This window comes from Bombus huntii, chromosome 9, assembly GCF_024542735.1.
Source record: "Bombus huntii isolate Logan2020A chromosome 9, iyBomHunt1.1, whole genome shotgun sequence".
Classification (NCBI taxonomy): Eukaryota; Metazoa; Arthropoda; class Insecta; order Hymenoptera; family Apidae; genus Bombus; species Bombus huntii.
In genome coordinates, this window is record NC_066246.1 from 4,851,549 (window position 1) to 4,872,046 (window position 20,498).

Consider the following 20,498-nt stretch of genomic DNA (forward strand, 5'->3'; position numbering starts at 1 on the left):
AAAGTTTGTCTGGAAAGTGGGGCAATAGCGATTCGAGGGCTCAGGGAATCGACCTTATCAGCCAGAACGATATATCCAAGCGGAATCCGAACTGATGCTGCGGATAATCGTCTTAGAGACAATAACAAACTCGAATCGAAATTACGCTGGTTACGCGCACGCCTGCTTCGCGGATTCGATAAACGCAAACAGAGTTTCGTCCTGGTGGCTTAATTTTTTCTCGACCTGAACCAATCGACCGGTCAGCCTCTTTCTCCAATCCACCAAAGCGTTACGTGTTTGCAGATGAGAACGCGTGTGACGCGACGAGACGCGACGATCTATTCGACGTGAATTTGGCACCGCGATTTACCAAACGTGCGCGTTCTCTTAAACACAGCCACGAAGAAGGTTACCGTTTTTGGGCGCGCATTTCCTGGCCAGCGGATTCGACATTCGGCGGCCTAGTCGATGGAAGATCGATTCGCTCGCACGCATCCGTTGCAGGCGCGCCAGCTGGCAAGTTGCCCGAGAGGAAAACGGGGTAAAATGCGAAAGGGCGCGTGCGTATCGCGCAAGACGCTATTCTACCTTGAAGATTGCGATTAGAAGCGGCCGGACGCGTAGATAATGCAAGACGATTCGGCGTGAAACAACAACCGCGTCTGCCAAATGCGTTTCTGCCGCGTTGCCCGTGCTCGTCAATTTTCCTTTAATATCCGTGTTCGCGGCCAGGAGTAGGAACAGGTAACGAGTAAACTGACAAGCGACGGGATGAAGAAAATTCGGCCAGGTCGAATCCTTTGGTTGCGAGGATGACGTATGTACCGGATGCTGGGAAATCTTTCTTCCGACCGAGAAGTTCCGATTTGCTTCATCGTCAGGCAGAACGAGGTCACGGGCCATTTGGTTAAAAATAGTCGAGTGTGAAATATTTACGTATCGAAAAGAATCGTGGATCGTTTCAAAATATTTCCCATATAGATACAAAAATATAGGACGTTTCCTCTAGCTAGTTGATAAAACCATAGAACTGGATTAACAGATATTCGAAATTCGACTGGATTTTCCGTTGTATTTCTGTCCTCAGGCTTCCGGTACCGTGGCTACTCTACGGCTTGATCTACGGAAAACCCGTGGAGGTGAACTCGGTGGGCATGGTGTGCAGCATAGCGATCCTCTTCTGCATGCTGTTGTTTGTCATCATGAGCATCGCCTGTTTCAAGTGGCGAATGAACAAGGGCCTCGGGTTTACGATGTTCCTCCTCTACTTCGTCTTCGTTGCCGTCTCGCTGATGTTCGAGTACGAGTTCCTGGTCTGTCCAGCCTAGGAACGCGGACCAACCGAGCGATCCAGAGGTCCAGCAGAGACGGTAGATGGACGCACATTTACGGGTCTCGTCATCGTCATTATCATCGTCGTCGGCGAATCGTCCACGGCCGATGAGAACAATCTTCCTCGAGCGCCGCATCGATCGAAAGAGGAACGACAGACAACAGCCTTCCCGAAATAACAACCGAAACAATGTTGATGCATCACATCCCCTTCCCTCGTTCCCTAAAGAATCTCGTTACTCTCCCATCGCCGGTTTAACGATTAAACGGTTATTACACGTCACCCAGGTTACGAAGCGTTTTTGTTCTAGTCGAGATACGTGTAAATATTGTAAAAACCTTGAAATACCTGAAACAAAATACTCGTCTCGTTAAGAATTTTAGCGGCGAATTCTGTTCGACGAACAGCCGTAGTCGTCGCTTTGTCTGAACACAGCGAGCGCGTCGGCCAATCGTGCCAACGATCGCGCCAACTGTATCTACGTTTGCGTAATCTAGAGAGAAACAGATCGCTACGATCTCGTTCCTTTTTGCTATTTCTTCTTCCTCCGACGCTACTTCTTCTTCTTCTTCTTCTTCTTCTTTTCCTACCTTCTTTTTCTTCTTTTATCTCTTCTCCGTAATTCTACTCCTTGTTACTTCTACTCCTATTCTACTGCTTTTATACCACGTTGTTTCTTCCCACGATACTTATCCTAGATGTAGCGTCTCGATTCGAACAACTCGCCCGTCGAAGCCACTCGTTAGACTCTCGCACGCTCGAAGCTCGACGAAACGCCGTTTTCCAACGCGATTTCTCTCGAGGATCGTCGAACGCACGACCGAGTTTAGAGCTACCGGTTTACCCGCGGCAGAAGGCATCCGATACGTCGATGTTTTCGCTTTGATACGCGACTCGTCAAGTGGCGTTAGTCGTACTGCCAAATTGTTTCACGATGGAAACAATGAATTCGACACCGTGTAAAGTAAAATATATCGATCGAACGAATCCACGATTCGTGCCGCTAGTTCCCGATCGCGATCTAAAACCGGTTGACGCGATTTCATCCGCCGAGTAAGCGATCGACGATCTCTCGTTGCACAGTGGACGGCCTGACGGCTCGCTGATTTCTCTCTATAAAGTGCAACACTTTCTTTTCGTCTATAACCGTAGGATCTAGCCAAATCTACTCTGTCGTGTTCGTAAAATCTGCACGGACGCGCTTCCGACGCTCGACGCTTCGTTTTCGAATTCGTTACACGCGATAGCGTTAGGCAACGTTCCCCTTTCGCCGTGTATTTTTAGTCACGCGCGAAGAACAAGGCAACTATCGGAACAACGTTGCGAAAAATTCATTCAGGGACAAAACATGCGAGTGACAAACGTTCCGGCTAATTGGCCAGCAGCGTGTCACCTCGATTAATCGCTCGAAACTCGCAAAGCCGTTCGATCCGCGTTGTGCTTGCTCGATACCATTGTTCCGCCTAACGCTATCCCCCGAGGCCGTTTTTTCCGCGTACGGCTCCGCGAAATTACATTGTCTCGCGAACGAAAACAGTAGCCGTGGGAGGAAAGAGACGGCGCGCGAGGGTCGGAACCATGACGAAACGCGGCGAACTCCGGCTCGCCTTCAATCGATCGGCCACGCGTCGCGTTTTCATTGACCGAAAACGAATCCGCCGATCGTCAGCGCTCTAACGTTGTACGCAGAGAACGGAAGCGCCGATTCGGATCGCGAATCGCCGAAACGACGGTGGATCGATCGATCGTTTCGACCATAGAAAATTGATTATCTCTCTTCTAATTATTCTACAAGTGTAAGAATATCTTCGGTATTTGAAAAGAATCGCCGACGTTGAAATCGAAAAAAGACCACCCTCGTTTCAGCAACGATTTTACCGGTAGAACACGCGCCTCCGGTTTCCGGCGTGCCTGTTTTTAACTTCGATTAATAGCTATTCAACTAATCTACGTAAGAGACACGAGAAGAGGTCGAATCTTCCTAAACGCGTAGCGAAACTGACGAAACGCAGTCTTCGAGGGGAGTCGTCGTGCAGTCGACTCGAACGTCATTCGAAACGAACACCCGCGACGCTTGCTCTGCACCTCTCTCTTGATGGTATTCAGTTTACGATCGAGTCGCTGCACGCCGTTCTTTCTCTGTAGAAGAGTAACGCTAACGAACCTCCAATACCGGAGATCACGGGGCAAATAGAAGAGTGAAACGCTCGAGGCAAAAACGAAAAAGAGACTTTTTGGTTACTTAAAGGAAAAAGGAGGGAAAAGAGCGTGGTTCCGTGATCCCGGATCGAAAGCGACTCTCACTAAGCTATCTTTCGCTGACATTCTTTCGAGTTTTCGATGTCACGCTACGTACGTTTCGAGCGCGTAGATTATAAACAAATAGGTATAAACGTGATATCGACTAAGATAAGGATACTGAAAGCGGAGAAGGCGAAATCGCAGCGCGACTGCGGTTCGACGAGAGGATTAAAAGGAACGACGTATATATCCGGAACCGCCTGAACGCCTAACAGCGGCCTAGCTTTTTACTAAAGAAGAAAAGAAAAAAAAAACACACAAAAAAAAAAGAAATACTCGCACAACGCAAAATGCTGTTTACGGATGCAGAGAATCAAATCGTAACGAGGAGAGACCAGAAATCACGGTGAACCGGAGAAGAAACGGAGTAGAAAATGACAAGCGAACCTAACCGATTCGGTAACGAAATTAAACGAGAATTCACTTCGCGCATACTTCAAACGTTGTCACACTTTTGTATACTCTCGACTATCGAAACTAAGAGGAGGAACCATCGCGGTTCACGGTTCAAGCAGCTTTACGCTCTAAGAAGCGAGCTCGTGTTTACGGCGCGTTCACCGTACCCACGAATCGTAGTTGTTCTACTCTTTAGCCGCTGCTACATCTCGTTAATATCTCGTTCTCGCTCTTCGCTACGGGACTCTTACGAAAAACGTCCGTAGCCGGGTGCTGTTTGACTCTCGCGTTTCACCGACTTTTACATCTTCTAGCATCGAACTAATCTTACGCTTCTACTACTATTACGATAATTCTACGTTGATCCGTGGCGATCGGCCGTGGTAACGCGTTCTCGAGGACCGACTTGGCGATAGCTCGAAGAAAGAAGAGGAACGTTCTATCGGAATAGATGCGATCGCCGATCGTCACGTGGTTATTACGCTGCGTCGCGTCTAATTGTCAGCCGTGTTCGCCTTATCGTCTACCGATACTACTTCAACGAGGAAGTTTCGTAGTCTGTCGAGAAACGAACGGACTAGGCGTTCGTCACGCACATGCTCGCCAAACGCTGGGTGGCTTTCATCGATCCTCTCGCATCCGCGGATCGTTCTTTCGAAAGTGGGCTCTCGATCGTGCCAGTTTCCATCGAGAAAATCGCAGGATCAAACGGGAAAAGGCGAAGCGTTCTCGAAGCGTCCGAACGAAAGGTACGGGAAGGACAATGAGAAAGTGAATGCAGCGGCTTCTCACGAGACGATTTGACATAACAAGCGCGTAAATATAACGACGAAAGCAGGAGAGGAACCTTTAGCGCGAAGTAGCTGGTAGGACGTAGCGTTTCTTAATAGTTTCGTAAACGATTACAAGAAGCAAGTAGCGAAAGATGCACAATACGATCTTCCCGAAGTACCGATCACCGATTAACAAAACGATTAAAGGATACCAGAAAATGTACATACACACACATGCGTACACGGACATACACAGGACAAGCACACACACACACGCGCGCACGCACACATATACACATATACGCGAAGACACGTACAGAGACATATGGAAAGAAGAGAAACAAACGGCGGCGCCTCTTTTTTGCAATTTAGCATTTTTAGTACCACGCCGAGGAAGAGAATGAAAGAGTGTGTATGTGAAAGAGAGAGAGAGAGAGAGAGAGAGATTCCGTGTAGCTTCGATTATTATAAACGTTTTCAATCAAACATTTGTTATCGTAGCGCGTACTGATACCGTAACGATCGATTATTATTATTATACAAAAGCTCGTCGAAACATAGAAAAATCACACGCAACCAACAGGTTCAACGCTGGCGACGTTTGATCGTCGCAGAAGCGATCCGACCTGCGTCGAGCACGGGTGTGGCCGAGGCCGCGAACGAAGTAACGCAATTCCTCGAGCTTCCGGCCTTCCTCTCGTACGAATTCCTCTTGCATTCGATCAACGACAGAGAACGAACGATTGACAAAGAAAGCCGAGCATCGTCTCTACGAAACAAATGTTCTTCCTGGATTCAACGACGAGAAATGTGAAAGCGAATCGTCCGGATGGGTAACGAAACTCCGTACGTTCTTTTCGCGGAAATTTCTCGTCCCGAATCGAAATCCTGTACAAAACGGAACGCAACGTAGTTTAACGTATTCGTGCCCTTAAAGAGAAAAGAGGGTAACGATAAATAGAGAGTTCGTTAGGTTGTTCTCGTTGAAACGAAAACGGATGAACGGGAAATCGCGTGATAAGGCGAAGGTCGAACGGGCGAAATGCTCGAAGCTCGGGGTATTATCGCGCTCGTAATTTGTACTTTATAATACTTTAGGATAAACATCGTTGAGGGTTGAAAGGGGACATCGAGTTTCAATTCTAATCTTTGAATTTTCGACGCGCGTCTCGCCGTGAGACGTAACGGGACACACATCGTTGCGGCCGATCCCATATTTAACGGCTCGAGATTCATTTTTATATATTAAAAGAGAAAATAAAAAAGGAACAAAAAAAGAAACAAATACGCGTATGTAAGAGCGATCGTTCAAGTCGAATCTTGCGTTGTCGAAGACGTCGGTACACGAATGCTACCGGTGCCAGTGTTGACCGAAACCGTGTGTTGCGAATTGTGTTCATGGTTCAAGAGTAAATTCCTTCGTTTTCTTTCGCCGTGTTCGGGACGCATGTAGATCTAAGCCGATGGAAAAGGTTCCTTTTGTTCGACCGATGGAAACAGGAGAACGAGGAAGGAAGGATCTTATCGAAGTATATTTTACGACCCACTTTCTTTTCAACGCGATCGTCATCGCGGTTGCCCTAATTTCTTTTTCTTTTTCCTTTCGCTCTCGTCTCTTTTCGTTATTGTATTCTAAATACGGCAGCGATAAAAAAAGAAAAAAAATATGCGCGCGTCAAACTCCGTTGGTTGATTCTTTACACAACCGTTGTGTAATTCGTATCACGGGATCAGGGTCGTTCGTTCGAGAAATTTTTATTCTATTCTCGTGTCGCGATTCTTCGAGCATCCGCAAATAACGAGACGGGGACAGTCGCTCTTCGTCAAATAACACAAACGGAGTACCAATGTGAATCGAGGGAATTCGGACGTGACACGCGAAACACTTTCGAGCAAAACGCAATGCCGTGACGATAGAGCCGAATGACCGTAAACCTGTCGAACGGTTTGCATCCTTCGCGATACGAGAGGACAAACTTCTTTCCCTCTGTATGACGTACGGTCGTATCGAAAATATTGTTTTCCATTCCGATAACGTAGCTTTAATTGTCGTTATATGGTTTATTTAAAAGAAGGAAAGGAGACGGGGAGAAAATGAGGAAGAGAAGGATCGGGAGTAAGAGCGCGAGCGCGTACCAGAACGCACGAGAGAACGAGAAAAATAATTGTGAGCTTGAATGTATGTAGATAGGGGTGTGAGTGAGTGAAAGAGAGTGATGGACAGAAGGTGGGGAGGAGAGGGGAGGGGTTGTGGAAGAAAACCGAACAGAAGAGAACAGAAATTCCGCTTACAAAGGCTTAAAAATACATTCTCTTGGCAATGACAAGGCGCGAACGCACATATCAAAGAGAAGGAGACGCTGACGATTTAATAAAGTAACTAAATACTTAGCGATATTATTAGATACTTATATTGTAAGATACTTAGGGAAAAGTTAAAAAAGAAAAAAAGGAAAAGGATAAAGGTGTTACAAAGTTTCTATATATGATTAAAGATTATATTATTAAATACGTATTATATGTATATATATAGTATATATATATATACAGTACATATAGTATATATATCGTATACACATATAGGTACACATCTATATGTATATACATATAGATATTATATATACATGTACTGTTTTCGGGTGGTGATCCAGCCTGTCGAACGATTCGATCGCATGCAGATTGCAGATCGTTGTTGGACACGCAGTGGCGGGCGCGGGCGCGCGCACACACCCACACACGCACATCGCACTAGGTATACTATAAGACGTGTGTGCGCGCGTGCGAAAGTTGCACGCGTGAAAGATGCCAGTTAATTATCGATCTTCGGCGTACGCTATACGTTCTCTTACGATTAGTTACACGCAACAATACAGGTGCTCGCTTGCAACGTGCGCGCGCGCGTGCGCGTGTACGCACGACACACACACATATATATAAATATATACATATACGTGTGATATCGTTCGTTCCGATTTTTCTTTTCACGTATATTATATACAAAGCACACGTATATATATATATATATACATATATTTACATATATATATACGTATATACATATATATATATATTTTATGATTGTCGTTGTTGAATTCGTCGCATTACATAGGGTTTTACCCCCGTCCATCGCCGCAGTAGTAGACGTACTGGATACGACGTAATTGAGAAAAAGTACTTCGGATTTTACGAGGTAAACGGATGACGAGAGAAACCTAGGTTACCGCAGAATCTTAGATGAAAATGGATAAAGTAACAAAATATTATAAATAATTATACTATTATACATTATATACATATATTATCTACATACTTATATACATAAAGGCGCATATAAATATGTAAAGGTCTAACGTTGTATACGTCGGGATGAGAGAGTCCGAGGATAGGATGATTTTATTACGGCAACGCTTTCTTTCGCTCGTGCGTACGGATATATTTGATAATTGTCGCTCTTCTCTTAACCCTTTCTCTGCCCTTGAGTATTCGCTCCACGCGCGCCATATATCCCCGCGATCGTTCCCTTCCAAATTACACACCTTTTACATCGGTGAGTGGATCTTGATCGCTTCCCCGATACGATGCGAGTAGATGAAAAGATCGTGTCGCGATACTCTGCGCTTCGGGAACAGAAGGGCCGTTAGATCAACGATCTAAACTTATTTCTCCGTTACTCGATCTATGGGTGGTAAACAGAATATTTTTACGAAACTATCGTTCTAGCGACACGACCGTAGAATAATTTCAAAGCTACATTGTTAAATTACTATTCACCGATTGTTATATCAACGTTTATCTATTGTTTTTATCGTACAAACGACGACGTAGAGAATTAGAAGGAAAAGAAATTTTTCTAAAGGAAAAGCGTGGAGTTGGAGAATGACGACAGTACTAGGGTTAAATTGGAACGTACAAAGGTCGATTTTCTGTTTTTCGCGGATATTTAGGATACGTGCGATTAGACGAAACCAGCCTAGTACGTATATATACATGTATATGTATATGTAGATGTATCTATATATACGTGTATATATATACACATACACACGCACACAAGCATATATATGTATGTATGTATATATATATATTATATACACTTTCACATATACACAGACGTACACGTACAACACACCACACATACACAAATATACACATATGTATAAATATAAATATGAATTTTACTACGGATTGCAGCGTGCACGTGCAATTTGATCGGGAAACAACGAGGTCTCGATAAGCGTTCGATTTGACGATTTTTGTGATACCTGTCAAATATGTAAACGGCAAATCGATCTTCTCGATAGACGACCACGCTTTTCGTTTGTCTCAGTCACGATGTAATTTCGTACGGATACCGGTACGAGAATATTCTCAACGGAGACAAGACAAATGCTGCACCAACGACCATATTATTTACACCTCACGCAGGATGATTTTCGGCTTATATCTAGAGAAATCGCTGATCGCGTGCGAGTTGAACGTTAACGAGGATATTACATGCAAGATAAAAAAAAGAAAAAAAAGGAAAAAAAATCAGTACAGTGAATATCTCGCAGGAAGATAAATAAATAAATGAAAATATAACAGGCTGATGTTAAAGAGAAATGTCGCGGTAGAACCGATAGCGAACGAACATTTAGGATCGGTAATTGAACGTAGCCGATTACAACGTTTTCCTTTCTTCTGTCTTGTTCGATCGTAAAAACATACTTCACGTTATCTCGTCGATTACAATCGAAATTGCACGATTTGTTCTTTTATTCGAAATATCGAAATCTTGGAGTCTGTTACAGTTCGCCGGGGGATTTTAATTAAACGTCGTGCGGTGATCGTTAACGAAAATTGGTGATCGGCCGAATCAACGATCGATCGGATGCTCGACTTTCGTTCGACGTGTCGGTGCTATCGCGACCGATAACGCGTGCAATAAAACAGAATATGTAAACAATATTAATATCATTATATACAACATTTTTACGGCATATACGAATACGATGTAGAGAAAACAAGTGAAAACAAGTTTAGGATAATATTACTTGTTGTTGTCTACCATAGCGTTGTAGTTATATACAATACAGGTAGGAAATTATAGGCAAGCCGAAGCGAATGAGAGGGAGAACGAGTGCGAGAGTGTAATGGAACTGAGAGTAAACGCGTATGAACGATGTACGAGTGTGTGTTAGAGAAAGAGAAAGAAAGAAAGAAAGAAGGAGAGAAAGAGATGCGAATGAGACGAGAGAAAAAGAGAGGAGAAAATTTGATGCAATTGACGAGCGTACATGTTATTATTACGTAATAGCAACTATATATATATTCACATATATATGTATTGTACATATACCTATGTGTATATATATACATACTCGAGAAAGCTGCTTACTTGAAAGCAACCAACAACCAACAGAAGAAAACAAAAAAATCAATGATTAACATTATATACAGAAGTCTATACATATAAACTTTAAAGAACGTGTGCCTATGTGCGCACGTGCGTACGCGCGCGTACGTGCGGACACTCGACAACCCCGAATCCACCCGATTCCCACCTCCTGCCCAACCAACCACCCTCCTCTGCAGCCTCTCTCTCCTTCCTCAACTCTCACATCCATCTATCCCCCCTCTCTGCCCCTTCACCCTCATCTGTCCATCCATCCATCCATCCATCCATCTATCCATCCATCTATCCCTTCTCCCCCTTCCCTTCATCCTTTCTCTTCCTGTCTTTCTGTGTCTCCCTCCATTCTACTTCACACGCACTTGCGCACATATCCATGACGCATTACCGTAGCCGTGTTGTGTAGGGAATGTCTTTAACGAATAAGATACGATTTCTCATGTTACATGTTATAAGAAGCAAAAAAAAAGAAAAAAAAAACGAAGCAGCAAAAGTAACTCAAAAAAGAAAAAAAAAAGATAATAACGAGACAAATCTCTTCTCCGGTCAGTTGCAGGATCGCTCGAACGTTGTCGAATCAATAATCCTGTAGACGATTCCGTGTTGTGTCGGAAAAAAAAGAAAGAAAGAAAGAAAGAAAGAAAGAAAGAAAGAAAGAAAGAAAGAAAGAAAAGAAAAGGAAGAAGCAGAGAAAAAATAGAGAAAAGAGGAAAGGAAGAAAGGAATACGTGACACGAGAGAAAAGGCGAAGGGAACTTTCGTTGAGGAATGTACGCATATACTCTGTACATTACAAGTTGTTCGTATTCATTATTATTGTTATTATTATTATCACTACGATTATTATAATTATTACTATTATTGCTACAGATATGTGTATATATGTATACATGTATATCAGTGTGTATATACATATAGACACGTATTACGCGTGTTTTGCCAGCCGCGGTGTTCCTTTATTCGTGGCTCAACTTTTTTCCCCTCTTTCCAGCCGACCCACTTGCTATGCCACAGCCAATGATCGTGCTTTTCTCGTCACAACAGAAAAATCTACAAGTCGATTAACAAACCGGCCGAAATATGAGAAAATGAAAATGCGATTGAAGATGCCATCGGGATAGGTTGACGCGTTCAATCGTTCATCATTCCGTTTCGTTGCCACCCTCTTGAAATTAAAGATTTTTTCGTTTAAAATGAAATTACAAAAAGTTAGAGTATGTTAGTTGTCTCATTTTGCGTTCAAAGACGAAACGATTACCGAAATGCATACTCGATGTTTCGTTATTCTGTTCGTTTGAGACGTCAGCCTATAAAAGTATGTATGTATTTCTCTAGAGAATGCCATCACGCAAAGGTGCATGTAGAATGTACATACATATCTTTAGGAAAGTTCCTTTGAAATCACTTTTCAAGTTCTTAAAGTTGCTTTCTCTTGTTCCATCGCTACGATTATATCACTTCCCTTGCTTATTGAAAAATATTTAACACTTTGTACTTTGTATCTATCTACGATTCGTGTTTCAGGTTTTTTCCATTTACAAATTGGACGATGAAAAACTAGAAAAAGTATTCCATTATTTTGTTTAATAGAGCTAATCGAGTATGACATTCCAGTCTAAGATATTTTCTTGGATATTTTTATTTTTTCGTCCTAAAGTATTAGTCTTAAAAATTAAAAAATATCGTGCTATCGGGATAATTGCGATCGAAACGTCAGCATATGGCATAAGAAGTTGAAAAAGAGACGAGAGGATGCACGATCCGCGAACAATGAATCGGATATGCGGGTCAACGATGTTAGCTAGCGTTGTGACCAGTTTTTCCTTATACTTAACTTTGACCGAGAGAGTCCTCACGGCACGGCGTAGATGGAAAAGTCGGGCGGTGGGTTATCGATCATTAAGAATCAGATATATATGCATTATTCCGTACCAAGTACGGCTAGAGCTATCGAGTAATTTAATATAGAATTAAAACAGTCAACTGTATCGCGATTAACGGAGCACGAACGAAGAAAGGCCTGCATCGACCATCTTTCCTCCACACTTTTAACCCGATTTCCCGTTCCTTCCAAAAAAAAACCCAGTTCCCGTTATTCTAATATTCCTGCCTCCCTCTAACCCTCAACAAAAACAAGATAACATATTGTAATCTATTGTAGATTGTTGTAGATAAATTATACGGTTTGACCGTACATTGTTACTTTTTGTCGACAATATAAAATACACAGATATATAAGTAATTAACGCTTTGTTCCAGTTATTTCATTCTTCGTTCGATACATTTTATGGTGATGACATTATGGAAGAGGAAGATAATTCAATTTTGCCATTTCTCTTAAATTACTTTTAATCGTTTCTAATAAAGAGTAAAAAGAAATAATACAAAGAGAGAAACATCAATTAAGCGTACTCGATAATTTGAATATCGCATTTCAACGTACAAGAAATTATTTACAGTTTTTATCTTTCTAAGCTATTATAGAAATTAGTGAGTAACAGATGGCATACTGGGTGAACCCACCACATCTATTATGTCTGCTTTAACTTCCGGCTCGCTTTTCGGTAACAAGGCAGGTGGTATCGTTAATGTCTGAAAATTTAACGTAATGTTATTTCTTGGAACAATTGAGATTCCTTATTTAAATAATGTACCTTCCCTGGTGCTAAAGCTTCGTATTGGTGCCTCAATGATTGCAACTCGTAATCGCACGTCGATAACGCGCTTCGAAGTTCATAGTGTAAAACGATATCGCTCCTTAATTCGTTAAATTGTTGACATATTTGCTCCGTGGGTGGTGGATTTAACTCTGAAATATAACCGTATTATTAAAGTAAAATATAAAAAGGAAGAAAAAAATGAAACAATAAATAAATTGGATTTAAAGATACCTATACGAAGTTCATTAAGCATTTGTTCGATACCCTTCATTTTCTTTTGACCTAAGCTACTCGGCAATTTTATTCGCTGAGAACGGAGGGAAACACCGCTATTTTTGAAATCTGGAAACTTAATTCCAGCGGATTCTACTGTCTAAAAATTTAAAATTATTTATAATACATCTTTGTGTATAAACACAGTTAAGATCATTGACAAAATATTTACATGAGAGGTATCAGCTTTGTTTGGTCTACTTCGAGCAGAAGCTCCGCTCTTCTTTGCAGGTTTTCTTTCATTCTTCCTTGGATCAGCTTGGTGATCAGCAGCTGTTATTAATTTTTGCAAATCTTGAGTCTTTCTATCCCTTTCCTTCTTCCTTTGTTCGATTTTTCTCAACTCAGATAATAGCATTTGTTCCTCTTCTACTTGTTCCGGTGTCCTTTCAAACAATTTTTTTAACTGTTCTTTCCTGCGTTTTTCGTGTTCAGCATCAAACACATAAACCTTGTCATTGTGAGACTTTGTCCTTGTTAAAGCTGCACACACTTGATAATACCTAAACGATTATACAAATCTATAGATAGAAATTATAAAGTATACAATGTTTACTTGCCTTTCTTTTAAGTCCTCTACGGATCTTGTAGGGAACTTTGTACAATCCCACCTGTCTTTGATTATGATAAACCTTAGATCGAACCTCCTACACAAATCAAACAAGTGATCGGTTTCTGCCCTTGTCCAACCATTTGTAACCAAATGTTGAACATATTCTGCATTAGTATATGTTGGAATAGGAACCTTTTTATTAAATTTAGCAAAAGGATATTCCTTTCCAGCATCTGCAACTCGTCTCCAATGGTGAAAAACAGCACCATCTGTCCTAGCGGGATTAGTAAACGGTGTCCACTTCCATGGTCTCACTTTTTTCATACCAAGTTTAGCTCTAACTTGTTTATATCCCTTTGCGGTATCCGTTGGAAATAGCGGAGGTACGTCGGTATTATCTTTACAGAGCAATGCAAAGACTTCACGATGCATGCCCTCCGGTCTCTTCGGCACTTTGTATTCATATTTTTTACGATTTTTCTTGTCACTACCTATAATTGATTCCTTCGTGAGCTCACTTGTGGTAGGTACCTCGATGTCTAATATATCGCGGACATCTGCCATGCTATCAAGTTTCGACAAACTTTTGTCCTTCCTGTGTTTAGACATTTTACATTGAGGTTATGTTACAATCCAAAGTATTCGATGTTATACTAAATTTATAAGATAAAAACTTTATAACATATTTAAAAAGTATAGCTTTTTATTTATTTTGTTATGTACATACATTGTTAAATATTCGCCTTCTCCTCATTCGCGATTCACAGACACCCAAAGCGGTATTAGTTCTTCGAACTGACTAAATTCGCACGGATTTTTTGAACGACTCCGCTAGAGGTTGTTGAAGATTCCCCCCACCTCTATAGTTGCGGAATGAATGAAATTAGAAGTTATACATGTAATAAGTAATATCAATTATAAAACACTGAAAACAATACAATAAAATACCGTTTTATTGCACAAGTTAAAGTGTACATTAATAATTTTGAAATTATATCAATTATCCAGAAGATTATACAAATTAGACAATACCATAATTTTTTCTATGCTTATGAAAGGCTTCTATTTAATGTTTCATGTATATATCACATAATAATTCAGTTCTTTTGAAAGTGATAGGTAAAAATTCCACTTCTTCTAGATACTGATTGAGTAACCAATAAAATCCAATTACTTAAATCTATAACTTATAAAATTATAAATTTCACTATTTCTATATACAATATACTTATTATTACATCTATTTAAACATATAATGATCCATCTGCTGGACCTAAATATCTCATAGATATAAGCATCACATCAATTAATGTCCATACTCCAAGTCCTCCAAAACTAAACAATTTACCAATACCTTCTTGCCAATGACCTAAATAAAATCTGCAACACGTGTTCAAAATAAGAAGCATTTTTAGTCAACATTTAATGTACTAAATATAACATACCGATCGGCACCAAAACCTCCTAAAGTAATGCTCAAGAATAAAGCAACAGACCAACGATATCCCACAGTCCAATTGCATAATAAATTTTTCATAAACCTACGCCTTCCAAGACATAATATATCATCTTTTACTGTACAATTTGTCCTATAATACTGTCGTGGAGAAGCTATAGAGCTGCATGAATTCTTATGTTGACATTCGTGCTCCCAATGGTCTGTTTGATAGCAGTAACGACATATATACTTCTTTTGAAAGAACTGTTCACCCTTGAAGTTTCATATGTTAATCAGTATACATACATATCAGATACTAATGTAAGATAAACAATATTATCTTGTTACTTACAACACAATCAATATTCTCTAAAACAGAACAATTAGCTACATATACAGCACCATATACGCAATTGGGATTTAAATCACATTTTAAACAATCTCCACTCAATTCTGAACAAGCAATGCCATTTGGACATAATCTTAAAATTTCTTCCTATCAACATTATAATTATTTAGACAATTTCTTGTTATTAAAATAGCAGTAGTAAATTTTATATTACCTTTGTACTAGTGTAAGCTGGTGTTGAGTTTACATTAGCTTCTTTTTGTGCATATTTGATTGCACTCTCTGTGATCAAAATTGTTAGTTGTAAGTATCTTCAGAAATAATTTGTACAAACACTTAAGCGAACTATAATTACCATGATCATAACCCATATGAGCCTGCTTGGCAGTAGTCGAGAAAATTGCCAGAAGAATAAAAATCACATTTCTCGAATTAATACGAACAACATTCATTATGAATACTATTTAATTAATCAAACCAATGCTCCACGTATACACAAATTCGATAATTTTTTACTTATTTATGTATAGAAAATCATAATTCTGTTCATTCTAGTAGCCCGTTCGAAATCTGAATAAAATTTTACTCTTCCTGATAATTAAAAACCAATCTTAGATTTAGTTATAAAAAATGATTGAATTTGCTCTTAATCAAAACAAAGCATTGTGATCTAAAAACTAATGATCTTGGACTTTTTGCACACATTCGTTCTTTTGACATTATCTAAATTCCTAGATAATATTTCGTAAATATATCTTAAATGTGAAAAGCGTATCAGTTTGTAACAGATTTTTGCATAGGACCTATTATCAATTTGGACATTGTTTTGTTATAACATTTAAGTACTTATATATAAATTACATTAATTATTTTCTATTATTAGAACAATTTTATTTACTATTAAATGTACAAATAGACATATGAACCTTTACGATTGGCTGATATTTTCCTTGACCTCCAAGAGTAGATTATTTGTATTGCGTATTTCTAACGAATTCTGATTTAAAAGAGACTCTATATAATATTTCTTTTCAGGCAAATCATCTAACATATCGTAACTTGTAACGCGTATGATAATATTCTGTAAATATTGAAAACTTGATTATTTTATTAATGTGAAGACAAGACAAGAGAATTTTCTCTTAAAGTCATTTGTGTTCGTATCAATAAAACCAATGTGAATTACTATCTAATGCTATAAACGAATAGATAGCTTTTTCGTAAAGAAACGTGCAAAAATAATAAACTTGTGTGTAGCTGCATTTGTTTCTACTAATCAGCTGACTTCCGGAACTAATACGAGAGAAAATATTAGTGAGGCTTTTCATTCTTTTCACTTGACAGAACAGCATACCTGTAGAAGCAAACAAATCTTTTATTTGTTGACAATTTTGTGCATCAAAGACTGACACGATTAACATTTTGTAATCTAGACTTGCTTGGAAAGAAAGTAATTGTAAACTCTATATAATCGTAATATTAATAGAAAATAATTCGGAGGTAAATAGTATTCACTAACACATTTTTGTGATGTACAGTATTATAAGACAGTTATAACAGTTCTATTTAATAAAATTTTACAACTATACATTAACTAAAAAAATAATTTATAATTAGTAATATTTCTATATGATATATTCATAATTTAAAGTAAGTAAGCAAAGTAATTTTAGTCCACTTTTTAATAGATAATTTGCTGCTATCATCTTAAAAATAATATGAGTTCTGAAGAAGGTGCAAGTAACAGTCAGAAGAAAAATGAAACAAGATTAGAAGAAAGTTTAAAAAAAAATGGTAATCAATCAATTGAACAGCCGACTAAATCATCTAAAGTTATACAACTTGAAAGTAAATTAAATGGAGATCAAGCAAAATTAAGTAATAAATTAGGAGACAATAGTGCCAAGAATCATTTGTCTTCAAAAGCTTCGATTGCATTTACTAATGGTACAAGATCTATGCAAAGTAATACATGTAGTTTTACCAATAGTATGGACCAAGATACAAGTCAAGATATATTGAATGCAAGTGTATCTTCCATGTTTTTAAATACCAACAATATTAAATCTCAAACTATGAATACTGCTGTTACAAGTCAATTGAAGCATAAGACTGTAATGAGTACGAGCGCTTTGAACTTGCCTAAGCCTCCAATGCATATAAATTTATCTTCCAGTCAAAATAACACACATGTGAATCATTGTATATCAGGATCTTTTAATACTGGCGCTACATCCAGTGCTACTTTATATTTAAATAATTCAGCACCAGTTTCATCTGCAATACAGCCAAATATATCAACAGCTAAACCAAACGAGGATATTGATATGAAAAATAATGTAGATTATATCTCTGGAATTGAAAAGTGTCCATCAAAAGTGTCATGTAGTTCAGATTCTAGTCCTGAAATGGGCAGTGTCTGGGCATCAAGGTCCTATGGATCTAACAGCCTATTAAATAATATAGGGGGTAGTATAGGTTCAACAAGTCAAGGAACATGTTGTTTTTTAAGACCTAACATTAATGGGAATAGGGAAGTGCCAGGACCAAGTGGATTACAAAAAGTGAGTTTTATTATTGTGCTATAATATGATATGTTATAAATTCACATGTTTGTTAACTAGAATACACAAAGAGAACAGAATGAGAGGAAGGATTCAAGTTCTGGAAATGAAGGTGATATGTCGGATGGAGAAGATTATTGTATTTACATATACAAAGGAAATGATGATGTAGTTTATTTAATTCAAAAGGAAGAGATAAATCAAGGACAAGTGGAAGAACGTGAGGAAGATGAACAATGTCATAGTGGTAGATCAAGTCCAGAGATGGACTTTTTGGAAATGGATTTTGATCCTGGGCCTTCTTGTGAACAGGTATTGAATTGTGATGAGAAAATCATAATTCTCTCTCACTAGTTACTTTAACATTCTTAATATAGGATACAGGAGACAGTGATATGGCCTCTATAAATGAAGATATACAGAATATAGCATTAGATAATGTAGATCCAGATCCAGTATTAAATGATTTAAGTAGTGGTAAAGTTGTGGCTAAACAAGGAATTACAGCAACATCTCAAAACCCAAAGCAAAGTGTACAAAATGTGAATAATGCAGAGCTTCAGCAATGTTCCAGCAGTAATCCACCTGTTCCGGAACCAAGCATACAGCCAAATTATCCTTCACCATGGATGCCAAGTACTAGTAGTAGTGGAGCAGGTACTTTACTTTTGTTATATTAATATACTTTGAGAAGATACAGTTTGTTTAAATTAGTGTATTAAATTGTTAATCTATAGGAAAATGGGAAACTACTAAAATACATTGTAAGAGAAAGTGTCCTCTTCAAGAATCATATGGATATCATAGTACAAGCGGAGACCTTATTTCACCAGGTGACAATAGAGATTCAGATGCTGAATTGTGGGTTGAATCTTCATCAGCTTCCGTTCCAGAAAATTCGAATTTAAGCTCTCGGAGAGTGAATCTCAGTTCAACTCTTTATCATCGTATGATGGCAAAGAAATTGATGCTCAATAAGCAAGCTGCATTTAATCAGAGTGGTGACTCAAATCTAGTTAATACAGCTTATTATAATTTGATATATTTTTATCTATTACGTGCAACTGTAATAATTTATGCAAGTGTTTATTCATATACATTTAGGAAAACGAATTATCTAATGAACGATTAGATGGCCTTATAATAGTTGAAAAGGTTATGCTATGGAGCGAACAAGAAGCTACAGTGAAACAAGTAACTCAAATAGCAACTTCTGCATGTGGTGCTACTGCTGCGATAAATGCTTTAGTATGTTTATTATCAAATATTTGTGCTATTTCAATATTTTTACAGTGATTCAATTAATTAATTAAATAATGATTTTTGTAGTTGGCTTTAAATGTACCATTTTCATTAGAAACATTAATAAAAGGTGTCAATACCAGGCAAAGAGAACTGGGTACGCCACTACCGCGATATTTATACAGTCGATCAATAGCTGGATCGACACACGGAGATTTGGCTCGTGGTATAGCTTTATGTACAAATGGGTCAGTTATAACAAAGTTTTTTGCATTTTATCCGGAAAGAAAAGTTTCATTGTCCCATTGGTTACACTATTGGATATCAAAAGGTACGTAATCGATAAAATATGCTTTGGAAAAAGTATAAACATCTTAGTTTATTTTAGGTGCTGTACCGATAGCAACGCTGAATTTGCAACATTGTGGAGGAGGATATGATATTCCAGATGCATGGCATCATCAAATGATATTTGGTGTAGGACAAGCAGGAATTTATTTAACTAATCCATTAGAATGCTTACCTGAACAGGTAAGATTATAAACGAAATAAGTTAATTATTTAAATAACATGTAAATTTTTATCAATTTTAGTATGTCTGGCATCAACTTGTAAGTCCTAGCATTTTACTAGTACGAAGAGATGATGTTTTGGCTCATTGGAATCCCAATACGGATTTAACACCACTTGCTGTTATGGATCAAAAGTGGCGAAAGCTCAACGTTTTTGGTATGTTTCATATTTATATTAATTGTGAACCAATATTGTAAACAATGAACACTATTCTTTTGTCATTTATTACTAGGTCAAGTTGTAAATATGATACGCGATACCCAGAGGCGCCAACTTAAGAATCGAACTACTAGTGTAACTCATATTCGTATTCCTGCATCTTATCAAGCAGGTATTACATTAGTTATGTGTGCAGACTCTGCAGCTGCTTCCGAATTGTTACATACCGAACAATTACCATTACTCTAGTCTTGTTGATCAAAATTATTAACATCCAGGCTGCCCCTTTTTATTTGTAATAGATTTAATTAGCAGGCTGGTCCGCACAATGTTATTGACAATGGCTCATTTACTAAGTAAGACAGCTGGGGTCATAATCGAAATAATTTACATTTTTAACGCAGATGTTTGTATTCAAAGAGAATATTAAGGATTAAAATATATTTCAATAGAATATTTCCGTTTTATATGCAGTTATATTTATCAATTCATACATCAATTCAATACAAA

The 20,498-nt window shown here is 38.7% G+C and overlaps 4 protein-coding genes across 15 annotated transcripts in view; 2 read left to right on the forward strand and 2 right to left on the reverse strand.

Moving 5' to 3' along the window:
• LOC126869416 (sodium/potassium/calcium exchanger Nckx30C) overlaps positions 1-12,423 on the forward strand; it is a 51,638-nt gene extending 39,215 nt beyond the window's left edge. For 6 of the 8 annotated variants that reach the window (XM_050625914.1, XM_050625916.1, XM_050625915.1 and 3 more), the window contains one exon: positions 1,070-10,821. In XM_050625914.1, the coding sequence (XP_050481871.1) occupies positions 1,070-1,310 (241 nt within the window). In that variant the 3' untranslated portion in view covers positions 1,311-10,821. The other 2 variants (XR_007690924.1, XR_007690925.1) reach the window with 2 other exon arrangements.
• On the reverse strand, positions 1,905-14,517 carry LOC126869423 (DNA methyltransferase 1-associated protein 1). Of its 2 annotated transcripts, none has more exons than XM_050625933.1 (6): positions 14,391-14,517; positions 13,671-14,154; positions 13,283-13,613; positions 13,069-13,210; positions 12,832-12,986; positions 1,905-12,769 (listed from the first exon to the last, which is right to left on the reverse strand). In XM_050625933.1, the coding sequence occupies exons 2-6, from the start codon at positions 14,093-14,095 to the stop codon at positions 12,665-12,667; spliced, it is 1,158 nt and encodes a 385-aa protein (XP_050481890.1). In that variant the 5' UTR covers positions 14,096-14,154; positions 14,391-14,517; the 3' UTR covers positions 1,905-12,664. The 2 variants fall into 2 exon arrangements, with proteins under 2 accessions (XP_050481890.1, XP_050481889.1); XM_050625932.1 differs by having other exon boundaries at positions 13,671-14,316; positions 14,391-14,515.
• LOC126869426 (TM2 domain-containing protein almondex) lies at positions 14,390-16,523 on the reverse strand. 2 transcript variants are annotated; one of them, XM_050625939.1, is made up of 6 exons: positions 15,806-16,292; positions 15,665-15,732; positions 15,454-15,597; positions 15,109-15,374; positions 14,902-15,043; positions 14,390-14,523 (listed from the first exon to the last, which is right to left on the reverse strand). In XM_050625939.1, the coding sequence occupies exons 1-5, from the start codon at positions 15,900-15,902 to the stop codon at positions 14,908-14,910; spliced, it is 711 nt and encodes a 236-aa protein (XP_050481896.1). In that variant the 5' UTR covers positions 15,903-16,292; the 3' UTR covers positions 14,390-14,523; positions 14,902-14,907. The 2 variants fall into 2 exon arrangements, with proteins under 2 accessions (XP_050481896.1, XP_050481895.1); XM_050625938.1 differs by lacking the exon at positions 14,390-14,523 and adding an exon at positions 16,377-16,523 and having other exon boundaries at positions 14,594-15,043; positions 15,806-16,041.
• LOC126869412 (uncharacterized) lies at positions 16,451-20,455 on the forward strand. Of its 3 annotated transcripts, none has more exons than XM_050625903.1 (10): positions 16,451-16,533; positions 17,139-18,014; positions 18,075-18,326; positions 18,392-18,671; positions 18,752-19,029; positions 19,119-19,262; positions 19,344-19,587; positions 19,645-19,787; positions 19,850-19,985; positions 20,062-20,455. In XM_050625903.1, the coding sequence occupies exons 2-10, from the start codon at positions 17,169-17,171 to the stop codon at positions 20,235-20,237; spliced, it is 2,499 nt and encodes an 832-aa protein (XP_050481860.1). In that variant the 5' UTR covers positions 16,451-16,533; positions 17,139-17,168; the 3' UTR covers positions 20,238-20,455. The 3 variants fall into 3 exon arrangements, with proteins under 3 accessions (XP_050481860.1, XP_050481859.1, XP_050481858.1); XM_050625902.1 differs by having other exon boundaries at positions 16,475-16,606; XM_050625901.1 differs by lacking the exon at positions 16,451-16,533 and adding an exon at positions 16,802-16,950.
• The last annotated feature ends 43 nt before the right edge of the window (positions 20,456-20,498 follow it).